This window comes from Cardiocondyla obscurior, linkage group LG05 (assembly GCF_019399895.1).
Source record: "Cardiocondyla obscurior isolate alpha-2009 linkage group LG05, Cobs3.1, whole genome shotgun sequence".
NCBI classification, from domain to species: domain Eukaryota; kingdom Metazoa; phylum Arthropoda; class Insecta; order Hymenoptera; family Formicidae; genus Cardiocondyla; species Cardiocondyla obscurior.
Genome location: NC_091868.1, coordinates 592,169 through 612,229, shown reverse-complemented (window position 1 = coordinate 612,229; position 20,061 = coordinate 592,169). Strand labels below are relative to the sequence as shown.

General features: G+C 40.8%; 6 protein-coding genes across 7 annotated transcripts in view; 4 read left to right on the top strand and 2 right to left on the bottom strand.

The window, feature by feature from the left end:
• The first annotated feature begins 236 nt into the window (after positions 1-236).
• On the top strand, positions 237-2,450 carry LOC139102837 (UDP-glucosyltransferase 2-like). The gene is made up of 5 exons (XM_070656987.1): positions 237-804; positions 948-1,370; positions 1,455-1,686; positions 1,836-2,061; positions 2,168-2,450. The coding sequence occupies exons 1-5, from the start codon at positions 406-408 to the stop codon at positions 2,448-2,450; spliced, it is 1,563 nt and encodes a 520-aa protein (XP_070513088.1). The 5' UTR covers positions 237-405.
• Positions 2,451-2,607: 157 nt separating this feature from the next.
• On the bottom strand, positions 2,608-3,843 carry LOC139102844 (homologous-pairing protein 2 homolog). The gene is made up of 3 exons (XM_070656997.1): positions 3,669-3,843; positions 3,283-3,453; positions 2,608-3,211 (listed from the first exon to the last, which is right to left on the bottom strand). Exons 2-3 carry the CDS (start codon positions 3,433-3,435, stop codon positions 2,759-2,761), a joined length of 606 nt encoding a protein of 201 aa, XP_070513098.1. The 5' UTR covers positions 3,436-3,453; positions 3,669-3,843; the 3' UTR covers positions 2,608-2,758.
• Positions 3,844-3,878: 35 nt separating this feature from the next.
• On the top strand, positions 3,879-5,995 carry Nd-39 (NADH:ubiquinone oxidoreductase subunit 39). Its single transcript, XM_070656993.1, is given in 8 exon segments — positions 3,879-3,983; positions 3,985-4,027; positions 4,213-4,421; positions 4,553-4,846; positions 4,921-5,087; positions 5,196-5,327; positions 5,406-5,595; positions 5,695-5,995. Coding segments are annotated over 8 exon segments (1,308 nt in total). The 5' UTR covers positions 3,879-3,893; the 3' UTR covers positions 5,878-5,995.
• A 385-nt stretch (positions 5,996-6,380) lies between these two features.
• On the top strand, positions 6,381-8,306 carry LOC139102841 (serum response factor-binding protein 1). Its single transcript, XM_070656994.1, has 2 exons — positions 6,381-6,810; positions 6,922-8,306. Exons 1-2 carry the CDS (start codon positions 6,784-6,786, stop codon positions 8,098-8,100), a joined length of 1,206 nt encoding a protein of 401 aa, XP_070513095.1. The 5' UTR covers positions 6,381-6,783; the 3' UTR covers positions 8,101-8,306.
• The window catches only part of LOC139102834 (elongation factor-like GTPase 1), a 32,392-nt gene continuing 20,483 nt past the window's right edge, over positions 8,153-20,061 (bottom strand). For both annotated transcript variants that reach the window (XM_070656982.1, XM_070656984.1), the window contains 2 exons: positions 9,064-9,251; positions 8,153-8,826 (listed from right to left, as the gene is read on the bottom strand). In XM_070656982.1, the coding sequence (XP_070513083.1) occupies positions 8,638-8,826; positions 9,064-9,251 (377 nt within the window). In that variant the 3' untranslated portion in view covers positions 8,153-8,637. The remainder of the gene's footprint in view (positions 8,827-9,063; positions 9,252-20,061) is intronic.
• Aos (protein argos) lies at positions 9,482-18,273 on the top strand. The gene is made up of 4 exons (XM_070656996.1): positions 9,482-11,457; positions 15,295-15,515; positions 15,750-15,921; positions 16,076-18,273. Exons 1-4 carry the CDS (start codon positions 11,194-11,196, stop codon positions 16,319-16,321), a joined length of 903 nt encoding a protein of 300 aa, XP_070513097.1. The 5' UTR covers positions 9,482-11,193; the 3' UTR covers positions 16,322-18,273.

The following is a 20,061-nucleotide window of genomic DNA, read 5'->3' as shown; positions in this document are numbered from 1 at the left end:
GACAGATTGCCACCTGACTGTTCAGAATGACGCATTCTATAATACAGCACGTGTATAATTTTCGTATAAATTCAAATTAAATAGTAGTATCTATTAGTGGCATGCAATTTCCCCTTCCTCCCACTATCATTAATGTGTATGTATATTACATGCATACATACATGTGACATAAAGAATAATTAACGTATCTTGTCAGAGTCTACCATCGCATGCAGTAATGTTCAGTTGATGAGACAATATCATAAAGCGTGTGTGATCCTACTTGTAAAAGTCTTTTTGACGAACAGTTTTTCAATCGAATACAAAAGTTCTCTCATTAATTAGAGTGACTTTTAATCGGTTGTTAGCTTATAGTTAATTTACTTTTTGATACAATTCAAGTTAATGCAGCTTTACGAATAGAAAATGCGGGTGCTATCTGTGATATTCTTTTCGTTATATTTTTTTGTAGTTTGCCATGCATACCGTATACTCGGTCTATTTCCTTTTCAAGCCAAAAGCCATTTTATCATGTTCGAACAACTAATGAAGGGTCTGGCTAGGAAAGGCCATCAGGTTGATGTAGTTAGCAAGTTCCCATTGACAAAACCTTATCCTAATTACACCGATATCGTGACGCTGCCAACGCCTATGGTTCTGGTGAACAATATGACGTTTGAATTCATGCATCAATTACTCGGCGCAAATCCGACATACGCAATTTCGACGGTGGGAGGAAATGATCTTTGTGAATATTTAGGAAATCCAGCGATAAAAGAGCTCGCTCAACCAAGAGATCCTCCGTACGATGCGGTGCTCATCGAGGTACACAATTAAAAGGACAAATTTCCCTCAAATAAGTACTTAATATAACTCATTAAAATATTTTTGAAAGCACTTTAAAGAAATCTGTTTATATTAGAAACACAATTTTAGGAACAATCTCCGGATTATTATTTTTATTTTAGGTTTTTGGTGCGCATTGTTTTGCTATCATCGCTCATATATTAAATATTCCTTTGATCGGAATCAGCACTACGTCTTTATATCCATGGCTACCTCCGATGATAGCTCAGCCTGAAGACTTAGCCTTAGTGCCGAGCAACGTTTTAAATTTTCACGGTCGCATGAACTTCTGGCAACGTCTTAACAACGTAGTCCGCACATTCTGGGACAAATTGTACTTTGATTATCTAACAAGACGAGAGCAAGACAGAATAATAAGAGAACACTTCGGGCCGGACATGCCGAGCGTACGAGAATTGGAAAAAAAGCTGTCGCTGGTCCTCATCAACTCTCACATCACGCTGAATGGGATACAGTCAAGGACACCTGCTGCGGTAGATGTAGGAGGACTTCATGTCCACGACAACGAGCAAACGCTGAAGCCTGTAAATTGTCTCTTACGACTCACTTCTCTCATTTATCTTATTTGCATTTTTGATTAGCATAAAAGATCACAGCCTTTTTCATAGGAATTAGAAAAGTGGATGAACGACAGCACAGACGGTTTCATCTACTTTACTTTCGGCTCGATGATGGTAATCGAATCGTTTCCACAAGAATTTCTGAAAGTGCTTTACGCTTCCTTAGGTAAAATAGCACCTACAAGGGTCTTAATGAAGATACCAAATCCGGATAGACTGCCGCCTCATTTACCTGAAAACATATATGTATCACCTTGGATGCCACAGATAAAAATATTAAGTGTGTATCTTTCTACATAATCTGCTTTAATTTTTTATTTCAGATTTTACTGACAAAAATACGCGTTTCGCGTTCTCTTTTTTTTTTTTTTTTTTAAATTCAACTATTGCTAATTATATTTTCTGAAATTAATTACTTAAAATTTACAGAACATCCTAATATAAGAGCTTTTATCACTCATGGCGGGCTTATGGGCACGCAGGAAGCGATAGCGTACGGTGTACCTATGATTGGTATACCACTGTTTGCCGATCAGTTTACAAACGTCGATAAATATGTCGCTAAAAATATTGCCATTCGACTAGATATTCAGACGATTACGGAAGAACGGATGGACGCAGCTTTAAACGCGATATTACGAAACCCTCTGTACAGGTAAACAGATTTTACTTCTCATTCGTATTAGTGTGAATTGTCATGCAAAGACAAACGCGTATAGCAATATATAATTTTACAATTATTTGTCCATTATTTATTTCAGGGAAACTGCACGGAACTTGTCTCGACAATTTCTTGATCGACCACTGAATGCTATCGACACCGCCACTTATTGGATCGAATATGTTATTAAATACGGCGAAGATTCTTTGCGATCGCCGGCGATGGATATGTTCTGGTGGCAATTATCTCTCGTCGACGTGATTGGATTTCTTTTGTTATGTGCAATTACTGTTATCGCTATAACAATATTCGTTATACGTCTCACATTAAAAATGATAAATGATAATTATAACAGCTCGTTACATTTAAAAAAGACGAGCTAAATTATTATAATTAATATAGTATTATTACCTCCTACTTTTATATCTTCACGAAAGATTTTATTTCACATTAATATTTTTACATGTAGTTTTGGTAGTAATGAAAGTACAACTTTTTACATGTAAGTTAATCATTTAAATTTAAAATATAAAAATATATATATTAATTATTTAAACGTAATATTTAGCTTAGTTTGTTAAACATAAATAATTCTTTACAAGGAAACTAAGACATAAAATAAAAAAAAATATAATATGAGAAGTTTAATTTAAGGAACCAAAGACTCTTTATCAATTATTATCAATAATTATTATACAGTTGTTGAATCTATACCTACTTCCTCATAGAGTTCATCTTTGTTACCAGGATAGCTTTCCAAAATGCAATCTATTATTTCAACACAAATCCTTTTTCTTTTTAAATACTCGTGTGAATATTCATCTAGAGACTCCTGTGCTTTTCGTTTAGATTGTTGCAAATCCTCAACAGCACTAGTTGTTTCCATCAAATTATCCAATTTATGAGTTAATTGTTTTACACTCTGTTGCAAAGCAATCTTTTCCTTTTGGACATCTTCCAGTGTTAAACTTGATTTCAGAGAGGCTAAAAGTGTTTCCTGTTCTTTCATTTCCTTCACAATCTTCTGGTATTTATTTTCAACCTCACAAGCATGACTTTGTAGTTCCTTGTCAATCCTTATCAGTTCATTAGTGTCATATGTTGAGTCTTGGGTGACACAATAAATCTTCTGCTTACCATAAACCTGAAAACAAAACATTAGTTGCATTGATTTTTAGTAATTTATTCTTTCATTATTTGTTAAAATTGTTTTACTTTTTCAAACAGCTTTCCCTCTGTCACCAGTTTATCCATAACCTTTTGAATTGCAGTTTTATTGTATTCATTGTGCAAATTCGTGACTACATCATTCACGCTGTAAGGTCTATTTTGTGTTTTCATGTAATTATATACAGCTTCCACAGCCATTGTTATCTCTTTAATTAACTGCAACATAACCATCAAGATGCATATGTATTGGTTGTAACAGCAATATTAAAAGTATTGCAAAAAGACTAATTATTTTTAAACATTTAACCACAGCAAATCGCGTATTAAATATAAATTATAAGAAATAATTTACTACAAACATTTAAGTTGTAGAAAATTATAAGCTCTATTGTTTGCAATACTTTAAATATTTAAGAAATTTTCAATCTTACTGGAATTAATCTTTACACGTGAGCTGAATTAAATTTAAACTACGCTCTTTCTAACGTAATAATTGAAATAATTATTTAAGAACCACTTTTTAAATAGCTTGAGAATATAGAAAATATTCAACGCTTTTCCTTCGATTGTTTTGGAATGCAGTAAAAATAGTATTTAGAGACATCTGTCGGAACTTTTTAATGTTACGTCTCTATAGTTTGTAATTTTGCTAGAAGATGTCGTTTATTTCGGAAAACATTGGGATTGGAGTTCCATGCTCCATCCATACTGTCCATATACCATATGGATGGCCGCGAATGGCCGCAAAAGATGGCCGCTTTGATACCGAGGTGTATTTTACATGCAGCAAGTAAGATGTTTATTTTACTTTGTACTCTGTATAATAACGAGCCTTATGTCTCGAATTCGCGTTGCACAAATATTTTACGTATGAAATTACGTTTATAATTTTCTTACCTACACGTTGCGACTTTTATCCTTTCAGAATTATGTAACCACACAATTAACATTTGTTTTCTTTCCTGTGAATTTTAGAAAAGCAGACAACATGCATCGCCGCGGTTGCGGTGCAGAAGTGTTATTATTCGTCACAACCGCGAATTATCAAAGATCCCACCACCGCGTCTTTAAAGAGAGGCACAGGTGGCCGTAGCTCTTTCAATGGGATAGTGTGTACTCTGTTTGGTGCAACTGGATTTGTTGGACGCTATGTGTGCAATCGCCTTGGAAAAATTGGCACTCAGGTATTTATAATAGACTGAATAAAAAGGAAAGAATTGATTTGACAATGTCAATTTCTGTACTAATTTCTGCCACAATACAGTAACTAAAATGTAATATAATTCACATATTAATTATTGTACTTGATTTACAGTTAATATTGCCATATAGAGGTGATATGTATGATTGCATGCCTCTCAAGCTCTGTGGAGATTTGGGACAAATTTTGTTTCATCCATTTCATCTAAGAGATGAAGAATCAATTAGAAAGTGTATTAAATACTCCAATGTTGTTATTAATCTGATTGGCCGTGACTATGAAACAAAAAATTTTACTTTTCATGAAGTGCATGTTGAGGGAGCTAGAAGACTTGCTAGATTATGCAAGGAAGCTAATGTTGAGCACTTTATTCATATGTCAGCCTTAAATTTAGGTGACAATATAGAGGTATATTAAAATTTATTTATAATAAATAATGATAACTTATAATTTTTTTATATCGAAAATAATATTGTGTTAAGTCACATATATTGGATGGCGGCTCTCAATTTCTTCGCACGAAATGGGAAGGCGAGAAAGCAGTTCGAGAAGAATTTCCGGAGGCTACAATTATCCGGCCGTCGGATATATGGGGTCAAGAAGATCGATTTTTGCGTGTAATAAATGGCACGATGAGACAAAATTTCGGGTAATTTTGCATAAAGAATTATTTGCTTAACACATTAATAATTAAATACCCTAACTTATATACACGTTACAACTTTATGATTTAATAATTAAATATATTTATTCATAGCACCTTACCATTGTGGGAAAAAGGTGAAAAAACAGAAAAACAGCCAGTGGCCGTGTATGATGTTGCCAGAGGTATTACAGCTATTGCAAAAGATCCTAAAAATACGGCCGGCAAGACTTACCAGTTTGTCGGGTAAGTATAAATCCGACACACCTGTTCTAACGTTATCTCTATTATATTCGTAAAATGTGACTATTTTAATGTGTACAGGCCGAAGCGTTATAAACTATCTGAATTAATTGACTGGTTCGTTCGATTACGAATACGTGATGCAGAACAGTTTGGGTTAAAGAGAATAAACTTGAAATACGCTCCACTTTTTAAAATTAAAGTTACTTTGAACGAAACATTTTCTCTTGCGTATCCAATAGGAGGCTTACAATGGGAATATTTGGAAAGAGTACGTTTTAATTTTATTATGAGAACGTGAAAACTAATGAAAAGACAATTTAGATAATGAATTGAATTATACTATCAAATTTATTTATGTATTTTGCAGGAAAGTTTATCCGATAAAATATCGAAAGAATTACCGACTTTAGAAGATCTTGGTATTCAATTAACGACGATGGAATCACGAATGAACTGGGAGTTGAAACCGTACCGTCAAGATTATCATTATATGCAGAGCTTGAGCGAATTTGATCCAATTCCAGATCCACCGACTGTTCCAACTCATTAAATACTTTATAACAATGTGCTAGATTAATATAAGTATAGAATAAAATATTGACTCTTACTGTTAAGAGTATGTTGTTAATTAAAAATCGCGGTCTTAAATACATTAAATTATTTAATCATGTGTTCTTTCAAATTCTATTTACTAGATATTACAGAGCGCGCGCTAAAGAAACGAGAAGTGTTGGAAGTACTATAAAACTACATTAATAATCGAATAAATATATTTAAACCTTGATTAAAATTAAACAAAGTTGGTAAAAAAAATATCTAACTTTATCAGTACGTCTGATTTATTATTTAATTTAGACTTCTATTACTTATTCGATTTCAGTGGCGACGGTAGCAGCTTGTATTAAATTTTTTTCAAATTAAAAAAAATTGCTTTTACTTCCGGTTACTCTTGACCAGAAGTTAAAACTTTTTTTTTTTTATTCCGTGAAAATCCGCTGCAAGACGCCACCGTCACCAACGCCAATGAAAGACCGTCGAGTTGGAAGACTTGCGAGTCGACTAATGCCAAAATCAGACGTTTTATTTTGTAGTAGTTGTAGTACATTAAAACTCGAGTTTATCAGACGAACTATTGCATTTCAATAAGCTGGAGTTGCATATTACTCGATAATAATAATGGTAAACCGAAATTAATACCGCCGGGTAATATTGAGGAACAATTGTTAAAGCGACAGCTTGTTAGGCGTTGCTCTTGAAGGATTTCAGTTGTACAAAACACGAGGGAGAGCACGGAACTCTCGGATGAAACTATATTAACCTCTCTCAGATTTACTTACGATTTTTCGGAGCGATTAACAAGGCTGTCGCAGTGAGCTGATAGCTACTGAAAGTAAAGATCTCAAATATTTGTTATACGCTCGTTAACCAATTATAGAAAAATTATTTTCAATCCAAGATGTCTAAATCCGAGGTGAATAACGAGGTAAGATACGGTGTTTGAATGTTCCATTGTGGCATATGTTATTTGTAAGTTACATTTATTTTTACAAGAGGCATGCTATTTACTTGTATTTCACTGCGTGAAATTTTACAGTTTATTCTCCTACGCCATGCAGTCCGTCAGGCACGTGTTTGTACAATAAACAAGCTTATCAGAGAAGCTAAACTCTTGAGGGATAGACATGGGGACGAAGCACAACGCGAAAAATGCAGGAAGAAGGCTGACAAGCTAATTGACGAGGTTTTCGCGTTAAAAACGATCAAAGACGACGAAATTTCGAAATTCGGAATCTTGGACGAGAGAAACCTGCCCGAGATACTACAGGATCAGTCGTCGAGTACTGGCGTTCGTATAATGGCAAGAGTAACTCATTACAAGACTCTAAATAAAAGATTGACACAATTTAAAGAAAGATTTCCAGATTGTAAAAAGTATTTAGCAGAGACTGATAAGAAAAAGAAGACTACAAAGAGAAACAAGAGTGCTGCAAAAACAAGGAAATCCGAAAGAAATAACGCAGAAAAGGGTTTAAAGAAACAAAAAGTTGAAAAGGTGGAACAATCTTCATGTAATAAAGATGATGAAAGCTGTAATAAAGAATTGTCTGAAGCAAGGAGTAGTTCACGTAAGCGTAAGAAGACATTAAACGAAGACGGTTCGTCTACGAAAGAACAGAAATTAATAAAACTTGAGAAAGATAGTACGTCAGAAGTTACAGTTGCAGACAAGCAATCGAATATAATTAAACAATCTAACGTTACAAAAGAAGCAACGGTGAAAAAATTTGCTGACCTGTTGGAGGAACAAGAAACCAACGAAGTTGCGCAAACGTCTGCCGAAAACAAAAATTCCTCGGGCACTACGACTGAGCAAGTAAACATGGTTGACGACTTTTTCATTACGGGGAATGAGCAGGATTGTCAAGGAAACGCTTCGACATCGTACACGAGATCTCTCAGACTTAGTACGCGAACCAAGACTTTCCAAACAAACGACCGAATGAACAAACAGAGTGGAAATCGAAAAGGTGATACAAATTTCCGTAAAGAAAACTCAGGCCAGCAGTTTTCTTCCGTGAAGCCCAATAAAAAGATCTGCAACAGAATGAACAAGAGTATAAATAAGAATAACGCAAATGAAAACGTAATCGTCGATAAAAAAGATGGGAACTCTTCTAGTAATTTGCATCCTTCTTGGATGGCTAAGAAGAAAGAACAAGAAATTATGAGCAAAGGATTTCAGGGCAAGAAAATTGTATTTACGGATGATTAGACGTAATGCTGCGTGAAATAAGAAAAAGAAATTAATCAATAACTTTGCAAAGTGTTTTGCAAATGCAAATGCAGATATTTCGTTATATTGCTTTAACAAAAATGTTTACATATGTACATTTATTTAATGTAAATAATATACGTTACGTCTTCATTTCTAAATAGCTGATATAATTTTCAATAAAATGCAATTGAATTGAATTTTTACGTCTAAGCATTGAATCTTTCAAAAAATATGAATATATTATAATACAAACATATTTAAGAATAACTTTTAGTCGAACAAATGAGAATAAGCTGCTAAAAATAATAACGAAGACAGTTTTAAGTATTAATCTTAATTATTAACATTACATAATGATCAGTCAATTAATATTTAATTTTGTTTCAATATATAGGAGCTGGGAGGGAAAATACGTTTATATTTATTACATTTTCGAAGATTTAATGAACGTAAGACAATTAAGCTTGTACGACTAGGATGAAATTTGGAGTAATTGCGCTTCTCGAAGGATTTGCTTTAACGAGAATTTGTGCATCACTTTTTTTTCGAAAGAGTGCGTTGTTTTTCGGCATGCATAACTAATTGGGAGTCCACGGGGAGGCCTTTTCTTCGACGAACCGTGTCCATGTAACGCTTAGCACGATTATCACTGTCAGCCTTTTCACCGAAATGGAGATACTCCTCCTCCGTGGAAGGCACCCAGTAAGGATTCTGTTCGATTACCTATAACGCAGAAGTGTTTGATTAGCATTGAGGTTCGTCATAATTAAAATATTAAAATAATAGAGAAAACTCTTCCACCGTGGATCGCCAATAGGTAATTTACTTCCAAAAACATCAGTAATTGCTAAATTGCAGAATCAAAAAGACGTACGAAACATTGTTTTAATTTTAATTAACATTTTGCAATTTCCAAGAACGTCTTTATAAACACTTTAATTCACGAGAAAACACGCTTACCTCCCAATGACTAAAAACTAGTTGCGGACTAGCCAATCCGGACGTTTGCGTCCGCAATTCTCTTGCGAGGTGGAAGCTTTCCAGAACCGGTAGGGTGGCCAATACTCTGAATTGTCCACCGAAGCCGTGTGCATTTTCCGTAGATACAATACGGCCTTGTCTCTTGCCGAACACAGCGTACAGTCTCCCTGCAAGCAGAATAAGAACAATCGTCAGTTTGATACCTCGCCTAAGTGCAAAACGATTGCAGTTGGCCTCTGCATCGCGACATTCCTCGCACGGTATCCTTGCATTCCTAATAATAAGTATCCAGTTGAAAGCTTGTTCCACCGCGACAACATTTTAACTGTCTTTTTTTTTTTTTAACAGATTAAAAAATCATAATCTATCCATAAATATTCTGATTAGAAAAAAAAAAAAAAAGAATTGAGTACTATATTTCTCTTGTGGAACGATATCGCGTAAAGATAAGGGGGATGTGAGGAGAAGAGGGGAGGGAAATAAAAATACGAGAGCGCAAACGAGATTCGGAATTGCGATCGAAACGGAGCGAACGGTGTCTCATTCAGGTACGATCGGGAGATCGCGAGGTAGGAAAATCGTCGGCGGAAAAAGCGGGCTTCTCCGGGCAAAAGCGAGGGAAGGATTTGTGGTACGCGGAATGAGCAGAAAACATAGTGGATAATGGCAAAACAGACTGCGGGCGCGCGCTCGCGCGCGCGAAAGCAAACGGGACGACCTCCGGAGAAAGAGTAAAACACTCGTCGTTAATACGCTCCCGGGAAGAACGGGGAGAGCAACGCGCGCTTCGTACGGAGCGCCCGTGGAAGAGAGGATGCGATACAAGGACAAGCGGCAAACGGCGACGAGTCCCGAGAAAAAACGGCGACGATGAAAACGTTCGGTGGAGGAGAGATAGAAAGAGAGAGAGTGACGGAAAGGGAGAAGGGGGGAAAAGAGGGAGAGCGAGAGGAGCCCCGGATAGAGAGTAGTAGTGGGGATGACGTAAGAGCAAGGGGCACCATGGGGGGACGGGAGCAGTCAAGAATGAGAAGAGAAAGAGGAGGGGGCAATGCCGGAGGGCACCGACGGGCGAGAGGGCACGGGAAGGGCGAAGGAAAAGAGGTGGGAGCATCCATTCATGCTTTACTTCTGGCTTTTAAGAGTCCAGTCGAGCGGACGGCATACCTTCGCATAGGCCGATCTCGTCAGGACATTCCGTTTCTTCTCAGTCTTTAACGATCGCGCTCCGTTTCTCGAGAGAGGAAGACCTCGCCAGGAGCCGCGAAAAAAAAAAAAAGAAAAAAAGATAAGAAAAAAAAAAGGAGCACCGCGCGAGCGAGCAAGCGAACGAACCAAGGATCGAACGAACGAAGGGACGACAGATTTCGAGGGACTTCGGTGAGAGTGCGCGAGTGCGATACGCTCTATCGAACTCTGGAGGCTCTCCCCCTCCGAGATCCAGGAGGATCTCGCGCTCTTTCGCGTCTCTAAAATCCGTAAAAGCGAGAATACCTAATAAAAAGATAAGGAAACCGTGGTAAACAGAGACACGTGAGGCTTAAATTTCCGCAGCCGAAAGAAAGAGATTTAAACTCGGAGGAACCGATTCAAGTTTGTGCGGGATTCCTGCGGAAGCTGGACTTCGCGAGCCGCGAATTTGAGGAAAAAAAAAGAAAAGAAAAAAAAGAGTACGCGGCGTGAAACGATCGGGGAAAGTCTTCCCTCCACCCGAGGTGCCGAATCAAACCGGTCAATGAGAAGATTCGCGTCAGTGAAATTCACCAAGATGGACTTCAAGTAGTGGTAGCGGACGACGGACCCGGCCCAGCTAGCTTTTCCAGTTCGAGTTTCTCTCGATCCGTGTTGAATTTCTGCCATGAGTATTCTCTGAGTATTCCTCCTCCCGCTCGTTTCGAACGCCTTGTCGCGCAAATAAGAAGGTGAACGTAACTCCCTACCATTCTTTTTATCGCATCCCCCCACCGCGGAATAAAACACCTAACGCAGCAAACGTTCCCTCCGGAGAAGTAAGAAAAAGACCGAGAGAGAGAAAGAGAGACAAAGTCGGCCGAGCACCGATTCTCTCGATCGGGATTCTTTATCGGGTGGGACTTCACCGCGACAACGATGACCAGCAAAACAATACGGCACCTGCTGTACACCCTGCTGGCGTTCGCCGCGGTCGTCCGCCGGAGCAAATGCGAGGTATTCGATCTGCCGTTGAGAGTCGAGCACGACGAGTACCTAAAGGAGTACTTGTTCATCGACGAGAGCAAGTACCACGCCGAGCTGCAGGAATTCGACGACACGACGGTCGAGATCGACCTGATCAATCGTAACCGAAAGCACAGGCTGTCGCACGAGGAGCCCAGGGTGCTGTACCAAGTCGGGGTAAGCCACTTCTCTCCCCACCTTTAACTTTTTCAACTATGTATCTTGTGCATATCGACTCTCTCTTTTCCTCTTTTCACGCGCACATACACGCCCGCGCGCACACAGTCTCTAATTTGTTATACGTGCATATATATATTATGTAACTGTTATGCAGCCGCTGATGCAAAATATGTTGAACGACTAGCTGACCGATACGCGAGAGATTAATTTAATGTCACGCGTTTGAGCACGCTCGGGTAACAGAGCGGCGCTTTATATTAATAACGATGCAGATATCGCTCGGAATCGCGCGCTCCTCTACTTTTCTTCCGCTCTCGCGGCGAAGCTGAAAATTTGTACGTGCCGCACGGAGCCGCGTTGCGGCACGACGGACTTTCTTCCGCCAAGATTACGTTACTCGCTCCATTGAATTCCCCGAACGAATTAGCGCTCGGAATTGCTCCAGAAAGCGGCTAAACGTTTAGCGGAGCTAATCCCGGCGAGGTCTGTCTTTCATTGAGTCACGCAATTGAATCGACGCGACGGGAATATGAATGGTGGAACAAATCTCTCGCGGCCAACGCGTTCTCGACCATCGACTTTTTTTTTTTTTTTTTTTTTTTCTTCTTTTTTTTTCCCCTCCCCTCAAACAGGTGTTCGTCCGTCCGTCTGTCAATTTTAAAAATCATTCACGAGTGAATCACGAGATCTTTCGGCGTACAATTCACCCGGCGATATACATACGCAAGAGGCGGTGTACGCTCTCGGGTAGCATTCCGAGGATTTGAAGCTAAATCGTCCGCTTACAGGCGTAGGAAGTAGAAGGAGAGGGAAACGTAGCCGTTAGCAAAGAGCGGCGCCCACTCGATGCTCGAACCTGTTGCTGCTGTCGTTGCTGTAAACACCTACGTGCCGACGGCGTATCCGCGTGTGCGTATGTCCCTTATGGGGTACACGGCGCGTAGGTATACACGTGCGGACAGGCGCGACACCCAACTACGACGTATCGTAGATACGTACGTTCGCACGTGGGCCGAGAGTACGTGCACAGACCCCGAGATACGGTGGGAGGGATGGGATCGTCGAGGAGAGAAAACTGCTCGTTGCATATATCGAAACGGGAATCAGCGCGACTTTACGAAATTGCGTCGAGCGAGATCGCTCTCGGGGAAAACAAATCTTCCCTTTCCATTGTATTCCCCGTTTTTCTCGCTCCTTTTTCTCTCTCTCTCTGTCTCTGGCTCGCTCTCTCTTTCTCTCTCTCTCTTTCAATAATCTACAACAATCGTATGCCTACCTGTCCTTTTAAATGCAGAAAAGAAAAGAGCAGAAAAATACAATTGAAGAGGACATATCCGGTATGGCCGAAAATGCCATTTTCAATACGGTTAAGGAACAGGTTTTTCTTGAAAAGAATTTCTTCAAGAGAATAATCTATTTCTTTTCGTGAATAATTCCATTCTTTAACGATATTTTCTAAAAGCTCAATGCGAAAAGGTGGAAATGTCAATTTTCACGTTCGCCCGGTACGTGAATAATTTCATCGAGGAAAGTAATCTCTTTCCGCCCGATATCTCGGAGAGGGAAGCCCTCCTCCCTTCCCTCGTTCGTAATCCACGCGTATTTCTCCCCGGGCAATTAGCAGATACCGCGATTATCGAGGCGGCGATTAATTATCTTGGCGATTATACGTAGCACCGAGCGCTATTACGCTTTCGATCGCAGCCGAGAGATTTCCAGGCTTAGAGACATCCGGTACGCTATATGGAACGATGAGCGAGCCGATCTTTCTTTTTACTAACGCCATCCATCCGTCCGTCTATCCCGTCCATCCATCCATCCGACCAGATTCTCCGCGTCGTCCGTGCGTCTTCTCTCTTTTTGTTCCGCATCTCGTACCTCGTCTCGCGCGGCCCTTCCTCTCTCCTCGTCGTCGCCGATGCCTAGCGGCTTCTTCTCCACCTCCTCCTCCTCATTCTCCTTTGCCTTCGTGTAGTATGTCTATCCCGAGTGCCAGGTGTCATTTTCATTGCGGCCGTGCGAGAAGCGAGAGACGCGTGAGAACTTCCGGATGGTTTACGGCGCCCTTCCGGTCCTTCTATTATCCCATTTTAGTTTACCGCCGTTCACCGTGTGCGTACCGCGCGCGCACGCGTGTATGTACCCACGTGCGTGAATCCCGCTCTGCTACGGCCGTCGCTATATCAGCTTCAAAAACTTCCTTCGCCTTTCGTTCCGCTTCGCCTTTTCTTTCGCTCGCAGAGAGCCGACGGAAGTGGGATAAAGAGATGCGTAGGGAAGGCCCGCGCGCGGGCAAACACGATTAACAATCGGAAACGATTGAAATCGGAACATAATGCCGTGAGATGGATCGGGCGCGGCTTAAAAACATCATCCCCCCGAGGCGAATCCTCCCAGTAATTGTAAATTATTCACGTCCCCGCCAACGCGTTCGAGCGAATTATTTCGAAAAAAAGAAAAAATGTAATTATTCACAAATTGTTAAAACGCACTATTATGTCTTTTTTCTTTTTTTTTTTTTTAAAAAAGATTGTTTAGATAAAAAGAAGTGTCCGTCATCTTTCAACAATTTGTACATTTCGACGCGGTTAGGGACTTAACACCGGTCAAACTGCGGCATAGCGATAATCAACTATTCGGAAGCTGTAAAGATTCTGGACTTTTAAACGCGCAAACAAAACGGGCGTATAAAGGGAATAAAGGAGGATTAAGATTCCCTCGTAAAAAGCTATTCGTTCGATCCATTGTGCCGTGACGGGCGATCGTAGTAAGTAGTATAATAGTAAAATAGTGGCAGTAGTAGTAATAGTAGAAACTACAGCTGAGGGAGCGACAAAAAGACAAACGAGATGAACGGATGGCGTAGCAAAAAGTCGAATGCTCACAGTCGGCGGTAAAACGGCGGAAGACCATTTCCTCGAGAGCGTTTCTTCGCTGAATGGCCACGTAGCTTCAAACTGCTTCGGTTCACGCGCTATCGTAGTGTGCATCTTGATAAAGACGTATCGCATTAACAGAAACCGCGCGCGTGATCGGTCAAGAATTTTTTTTGCCTTTTTTTTTTTCGCCTCCTTCGTAAAGCCGTGATTTACTCTCAACGCAGAATCGACGAGACGCGGAAGCGGATAATTTATAAATACGACAAACGACAGTCCAAATTTCCTTGATTTCAGGAAAAAGTTAGAAAGTTAGAATGGACCGAGATGCAAAGTGCACGGTCGCACGGTAATGGGAAAGAAAATAAAAAAAAAAAGAAAAATACTTAAAAGGAAAAGAGAAACGATATCCCCGGGAGATTCGATAGTCGCCTTACGGTAGTTGGCGTCGTCGATGACGTTAGGCCGGACAGGACGTACGCGATTGCCTCAATGAATGGACTGGCAACATCTAAATAGTCCAGTTATAGCAGACTTTGTATCGCCGGCAGAAAGAGCGGATATACTTCAGTTACGAGTCTTGTGCGCAATCGTCCCGTTTATTTCATTAAGCACCGTGGTCCCATAGCGCGACACGACGCGTTCAGACGTTTATTATTACGCAACGGTACAATCGCCGCGATCGTAATCGTCCTACTAATAATTCCGTTACTGTATCCGACAAGATAAACGCGTTCTCCAGACTGTTTATTAATAACGTGGTGATTTCCTGGACGATATATCGGTCAGCTGCTCGCATTCAATGCGATCTAATTGAATGGTATTTGCGCCCGTGTCACCCGTCGATAAGGCGAAATAAACAAAGTGATAAAATCGCCGATCTCGGAATTGAATTTCCGCGAAAGGTGAACCCCGGCGTCAATCGCTTTATTAATGACGCGGGTGCTTGTTTGCACAGAACAGCGAGAAGGAGTTGCCGGAGTGCGCGGACCGGAGCGAGGTATGTAGCAAGGTGGATTTATATGGTGCACCGTGGGTCGAGAGACAATGTCGTTGCCCGAACGGCCGTGCCTGCCCCAGCAGTCTTCACGGAGACGACGGACACACGATCGTCGATAAAACGCGCCGCTACAAGCTCTGCGAACCCGTGAAGCGGCTTCCTATCTGTCACTACTTCAAGTTAGTTTCGTTCACGACACGCGTCTTCGCCGATCGCTCGGATTCGACAAGTTGACGTTAATTAAAAAGAAAAAAAAAAAAAAAGAAAATTTATCTTTTTAATATTAATAATTTTAACTTTTGCCGCAATCGCAATTGCGTAAAATTGTTGAATCCGAGCAAGTCGCTCGCGAAAGAGACAATGAAGAATAACGTCATTCGCATTTGAGATAACCAGATGATCTTTAACCGCAGGGACATTACGTGGACCCTGGCACCGGGCGGTGGACCGGCGAACGCAACGGTGCAACGAGTCTACTGTCGATGTCGACCAAACAGCGTGCCATATCTAGTACGTAGACAGCCGCATAGGTCGCCGGACGGAAATCAAGGCTTCGTCTACGCCTTCGCCTGTTCCCCGCAAAGCGTAAGTCGCGCAAAACACGCTCGATCAGTTGCAGCGAGCGGAGTAAAAAAAAAAAAAATTGACGCCAGAAAGCGTTTATTTATCCCGGAATGAGTTAAAATTTATATACTTGTACGCCGTATTACGGGATTGATTTTAGCCGTTCGCTTTGCAGAAAATACGTTGCCAGCACAAGGAGCCCTGCCGCCTGTTCACCGTGCGCAAGAGACGCAATTCGCAGCTCGAGGAGGTGAACGCCTCGCCTCTCTGCCAGTGCCCCCGTGGGCACCGATGTCCACGGAGGCACACGGATCCCGGTTCCTCACCGGCGAGGTCCTACGCCGGAGTCCTGGAGATCAAGACTTACAGCGGCTACTGCGTGCCGTACCACGGTTACGACAAGATGACCTACGGCATCTGAAAAGCGGCGCGATCACGGAAATGACATCTCTCGCTGCAGCGCGACGACGACCATCCGGAGACGTCCGCCAAACGCAAATCCGCCACGACATCGAGTTTCAACGGACCACTCTCAATACTGCTGCCGCGTGTTCCCCGTAAAAAAAAAAAAAAAAAAAAAAAAAAAAACGGTTGCCCGCCGAGACCAACCGGCGGGTTTTGTCCGTCTTTTCAGGCGCGCAACAATTGGCCATTTGGTACCTGCCGATTGTCGTAAAATCGTAGAGACGGCTTCCGACCAATTTCCGAACGTGGCGCGCGTCCGGATGATCTCTCGGCGAGCTCATTCGCGCGCTCTTCCGAATAATCCTTTTGAACGTTCTTTCTCTTATTCTGCCCTCCCCGTTTCGTTCTCGACACACTCACCCCATGAGTCCACTCTCTACGAACCGAGAAAACAACCGATAAATTATAAACACACGTGTCGATCGGTCGACTTGTACCAGCCATGTGATGCCGTGCCATGTACAATCCCCAGCGGCGGTTGGCGAGTGTTAAGTGTAAAAAGTAATGTACAGAAGATACGTAGAGATAAGAGAAAAAGAAAAAAGAAAAAAAAATCGTGTGCTCGCCTATAAATTTTGTACAGAACGTTTCGATCGCCTCGTATTCCCGCAATGTGACACGCGGGCCTTTCCGCCCTCGCGCATACCCCGGTCGCAACAACGGCGAGCCCCTCTTTTCCTTTTAATTAACGCTACCAAACCTTTACGTTGCTTCGTAGAATTTATTGCACGTTGCAGTTATTGTAGTCGTTTGATAACTCGTGTATATATTCGTCCCTTTCGAAAGTGTCTAATTCGGGGAGTATATTGTATATGGTAGCATCGCAACGCGATTTAAAAGAATCTCTCAATGTTATTTGTTACTTTTACTTTAACTTAATAAAAAGATAAATCTATACACGTGTGTAGTGCGCGCGAGCATATATGCCATTTTTTTTTTTTTTTTAAATCCTTTCTTTCTCGGAGAAACGAAAAAAGCCATTAGATAATAAAAATATATGATTCTTGGATAATTACAATTGATTAAGAAAATACGTATTTTCTTTTTTTACACGAAAATGTGATAAAGTGGTAGTTTACCGATCTCCGAGATCGCTGAGGATACAGGTAAGAGTCAGGAATAAAGATGGGAAACTAGCGATCTATCGCAGGTCGATAAAGAGGATATCGTTGTAACAATATCAATAAAATAATCGTCAATTAAACAATGTGTGGACTTTAGCGAATATTTCTTGTTGATGGCAATAAATTCAATTAAAAAACCCCAGCATTTATATTCATTAATTTCGTAAAAAAAAGAAAAAAAAAATTGCTATCTTATATTTAATTATTGTACCATGTGTGAAAATATACAATATTATTTGAATCTCGTTATTTAAACATGTAAAAACTCTTTGCCGTATTTAATAAGCCGTTTGCAAACCGAAGATTAATTATAATTTTTCTTTTTTTTTTAATTTAGTGCCAAAAGCACTTGATTATTCAAATAAATCAGATTATATATATAAAATACATTTCGTTCTGCAAAGCAAAAAATTCTTTTTAAACACGACGAGATTCGCGCTGTGATAAAAAAAAAATATATATATATATTACCGTGTTTCAATCTAATTTTCTATCCTTATCACGTTTTCCCCCTTCGGTAAAAGTAAGTCTCCGACATCTGTCGTAGCAGAAGCGTGGATATCAAATTTGAAATCGAGTACGATTTCCCTGTATACGCGCGGCTCCTTTTCACGAGGGGGAGGAGGGAGGGCCACAAAAGGACCGCCGCTCTCCCGGATAACTCGACATAAGCAGAACGCGAGTGGACGTCGGAAGCCGTGAGTTATCTGTGAGAACGTCACGGTCCATCACCCGCAACTCGCGGATGCTCCACTCTCGCACGTTACCATCTGCACGGCACCGTTACCGCCGCGCCGTCTTGGTTCGAGTTCTGAATCGAGTTCTCTTACGCGGCGCGCAATCGCGCCGAAGATGAGTTTGAACGGCCAGCCCAAAAAAAAAAAAAAAAAAAAAAAAAAAGAAAAGAGAAAAAAATACTTGATTAAATTGCCTGAAATTAATTTGCGATTAAGAAGATGCAATCTTTCCCCCTAATTGTACATTTTCGAAAAATTAATCAAATAAAGATAAAGAAATAATTTCATATTTTTATATAAAAATGGCAAGAATTTTCACGAGAAAAAACGATCTGGTTAGCGACCACAGTGTATTTGCAATCGAAGACCTATAAGTTGAGCGGAAAAAGAGGTGGAGTTTACTTATCCATCGGTTCAGAGAAAGCGATAAACATTGAAGCTACGGTAAAAAGACATCGACAAGCAATGGCAACTTGTAAGTAGAGGATGCTGTTACAATTGAGACAATGATGCACTTAAAAGACAGTCCTGATTCCAACCGAATGACAGCCGCCTCCGTCTGCCTGTCAAACGGGGTCACCGGAAATCAGGACTTTCTTCAAGTGCATCAATGTCTCAATCGTAACCACATTCTTTACTTACACCGATTTATTCTAGTTATCAGTTATTAAATATCGTAAATCGATCAAGATATCATCAACTACGTTCGCCCGCGAAAACCTTATAATTTACCGCTTGTTAATTTTAATTAGAAATAATCTAAATAACTTAGCAGCATTAAAACACGTATTATCGTGCGCAGCAATAATTAGTGTGAAATTAGTGTAAAAGCAAAAAAATTTTAATGTAAAAGTCGCGTATCCAACGGACGAAGTGCCTAGAAAGCGAATTCTCTCATGAATAATGAAAAGGGCTTTTCTCCGATGAAAATTTATTCGAGCATCGCGTGTCTTCGTAACGTTTGCGCCTTATGGACCTTGAGGAATCTTTACTAGTCACGAATCTCTCTCTGCAAAAATCCTCGGAGCCCGTGCTCAAGAAAAACGACCGGCGATTCCACATCGCGGCGCCGGGCATCTTTTCCGACACACTTCTCCTTGAAGAGAGAAAGATTTTTTTCTTTTTTTTTTACTTCTTTTTTTTTTCTTTCTTTCTTTTTGCCGCACGTTGTTCGTTCCTCTCTTTCGCGAAGGCGTGAACCGTACTCGCCCCGTTTCGAGCGCAAAAACCCACTGGCGCAAAGAGCGGGTCGGTTTTTCCGATTCCTAATGGTCGGCTGGAGGCTGCGATCCCGACGCGGACGTCGATATATCGCCGGCTGAATCTCGGACTTCTCTGCTTCGCGGCGAAGAAAAACACGCGAACTATGGCCGAGCGCACCGCAGACAATGATTAGCGTCCACGTCAAATCTTATGCCTAACAGATAGCCGTGGACTTTCACCGAGATGAATCGTGCGGCCGAGAAGAATATGCGTTCGATCTTCGGAGAAAGGCCGCGCTGTACCCTCGACGTGTTACTCGACATCCACGATGTGTCCACGATAAAAAAAAAGAGAGAAAAAAAAATTCGCGATAAAGCGAGAGCCCATCGACGACGATGACCGCAAAGTAATAATAATAATCGTAAAATATCCTCTATTTCTCTCTCTCTCTCGTACGATTTGCAAAAATGATTATCGACGTGTTGAATTTACGAAGAAGGAAATGCAATTCGACGCGTCGACAGATTGCTCCTCGGTGTGGATTTGAACTTTCTAAAATAATTCGCCATTTGTGTTTGCCCGTTAATGAAGTCGGATAAATCCGCCGTAACACTTGCCTCCGCATTTTCAAA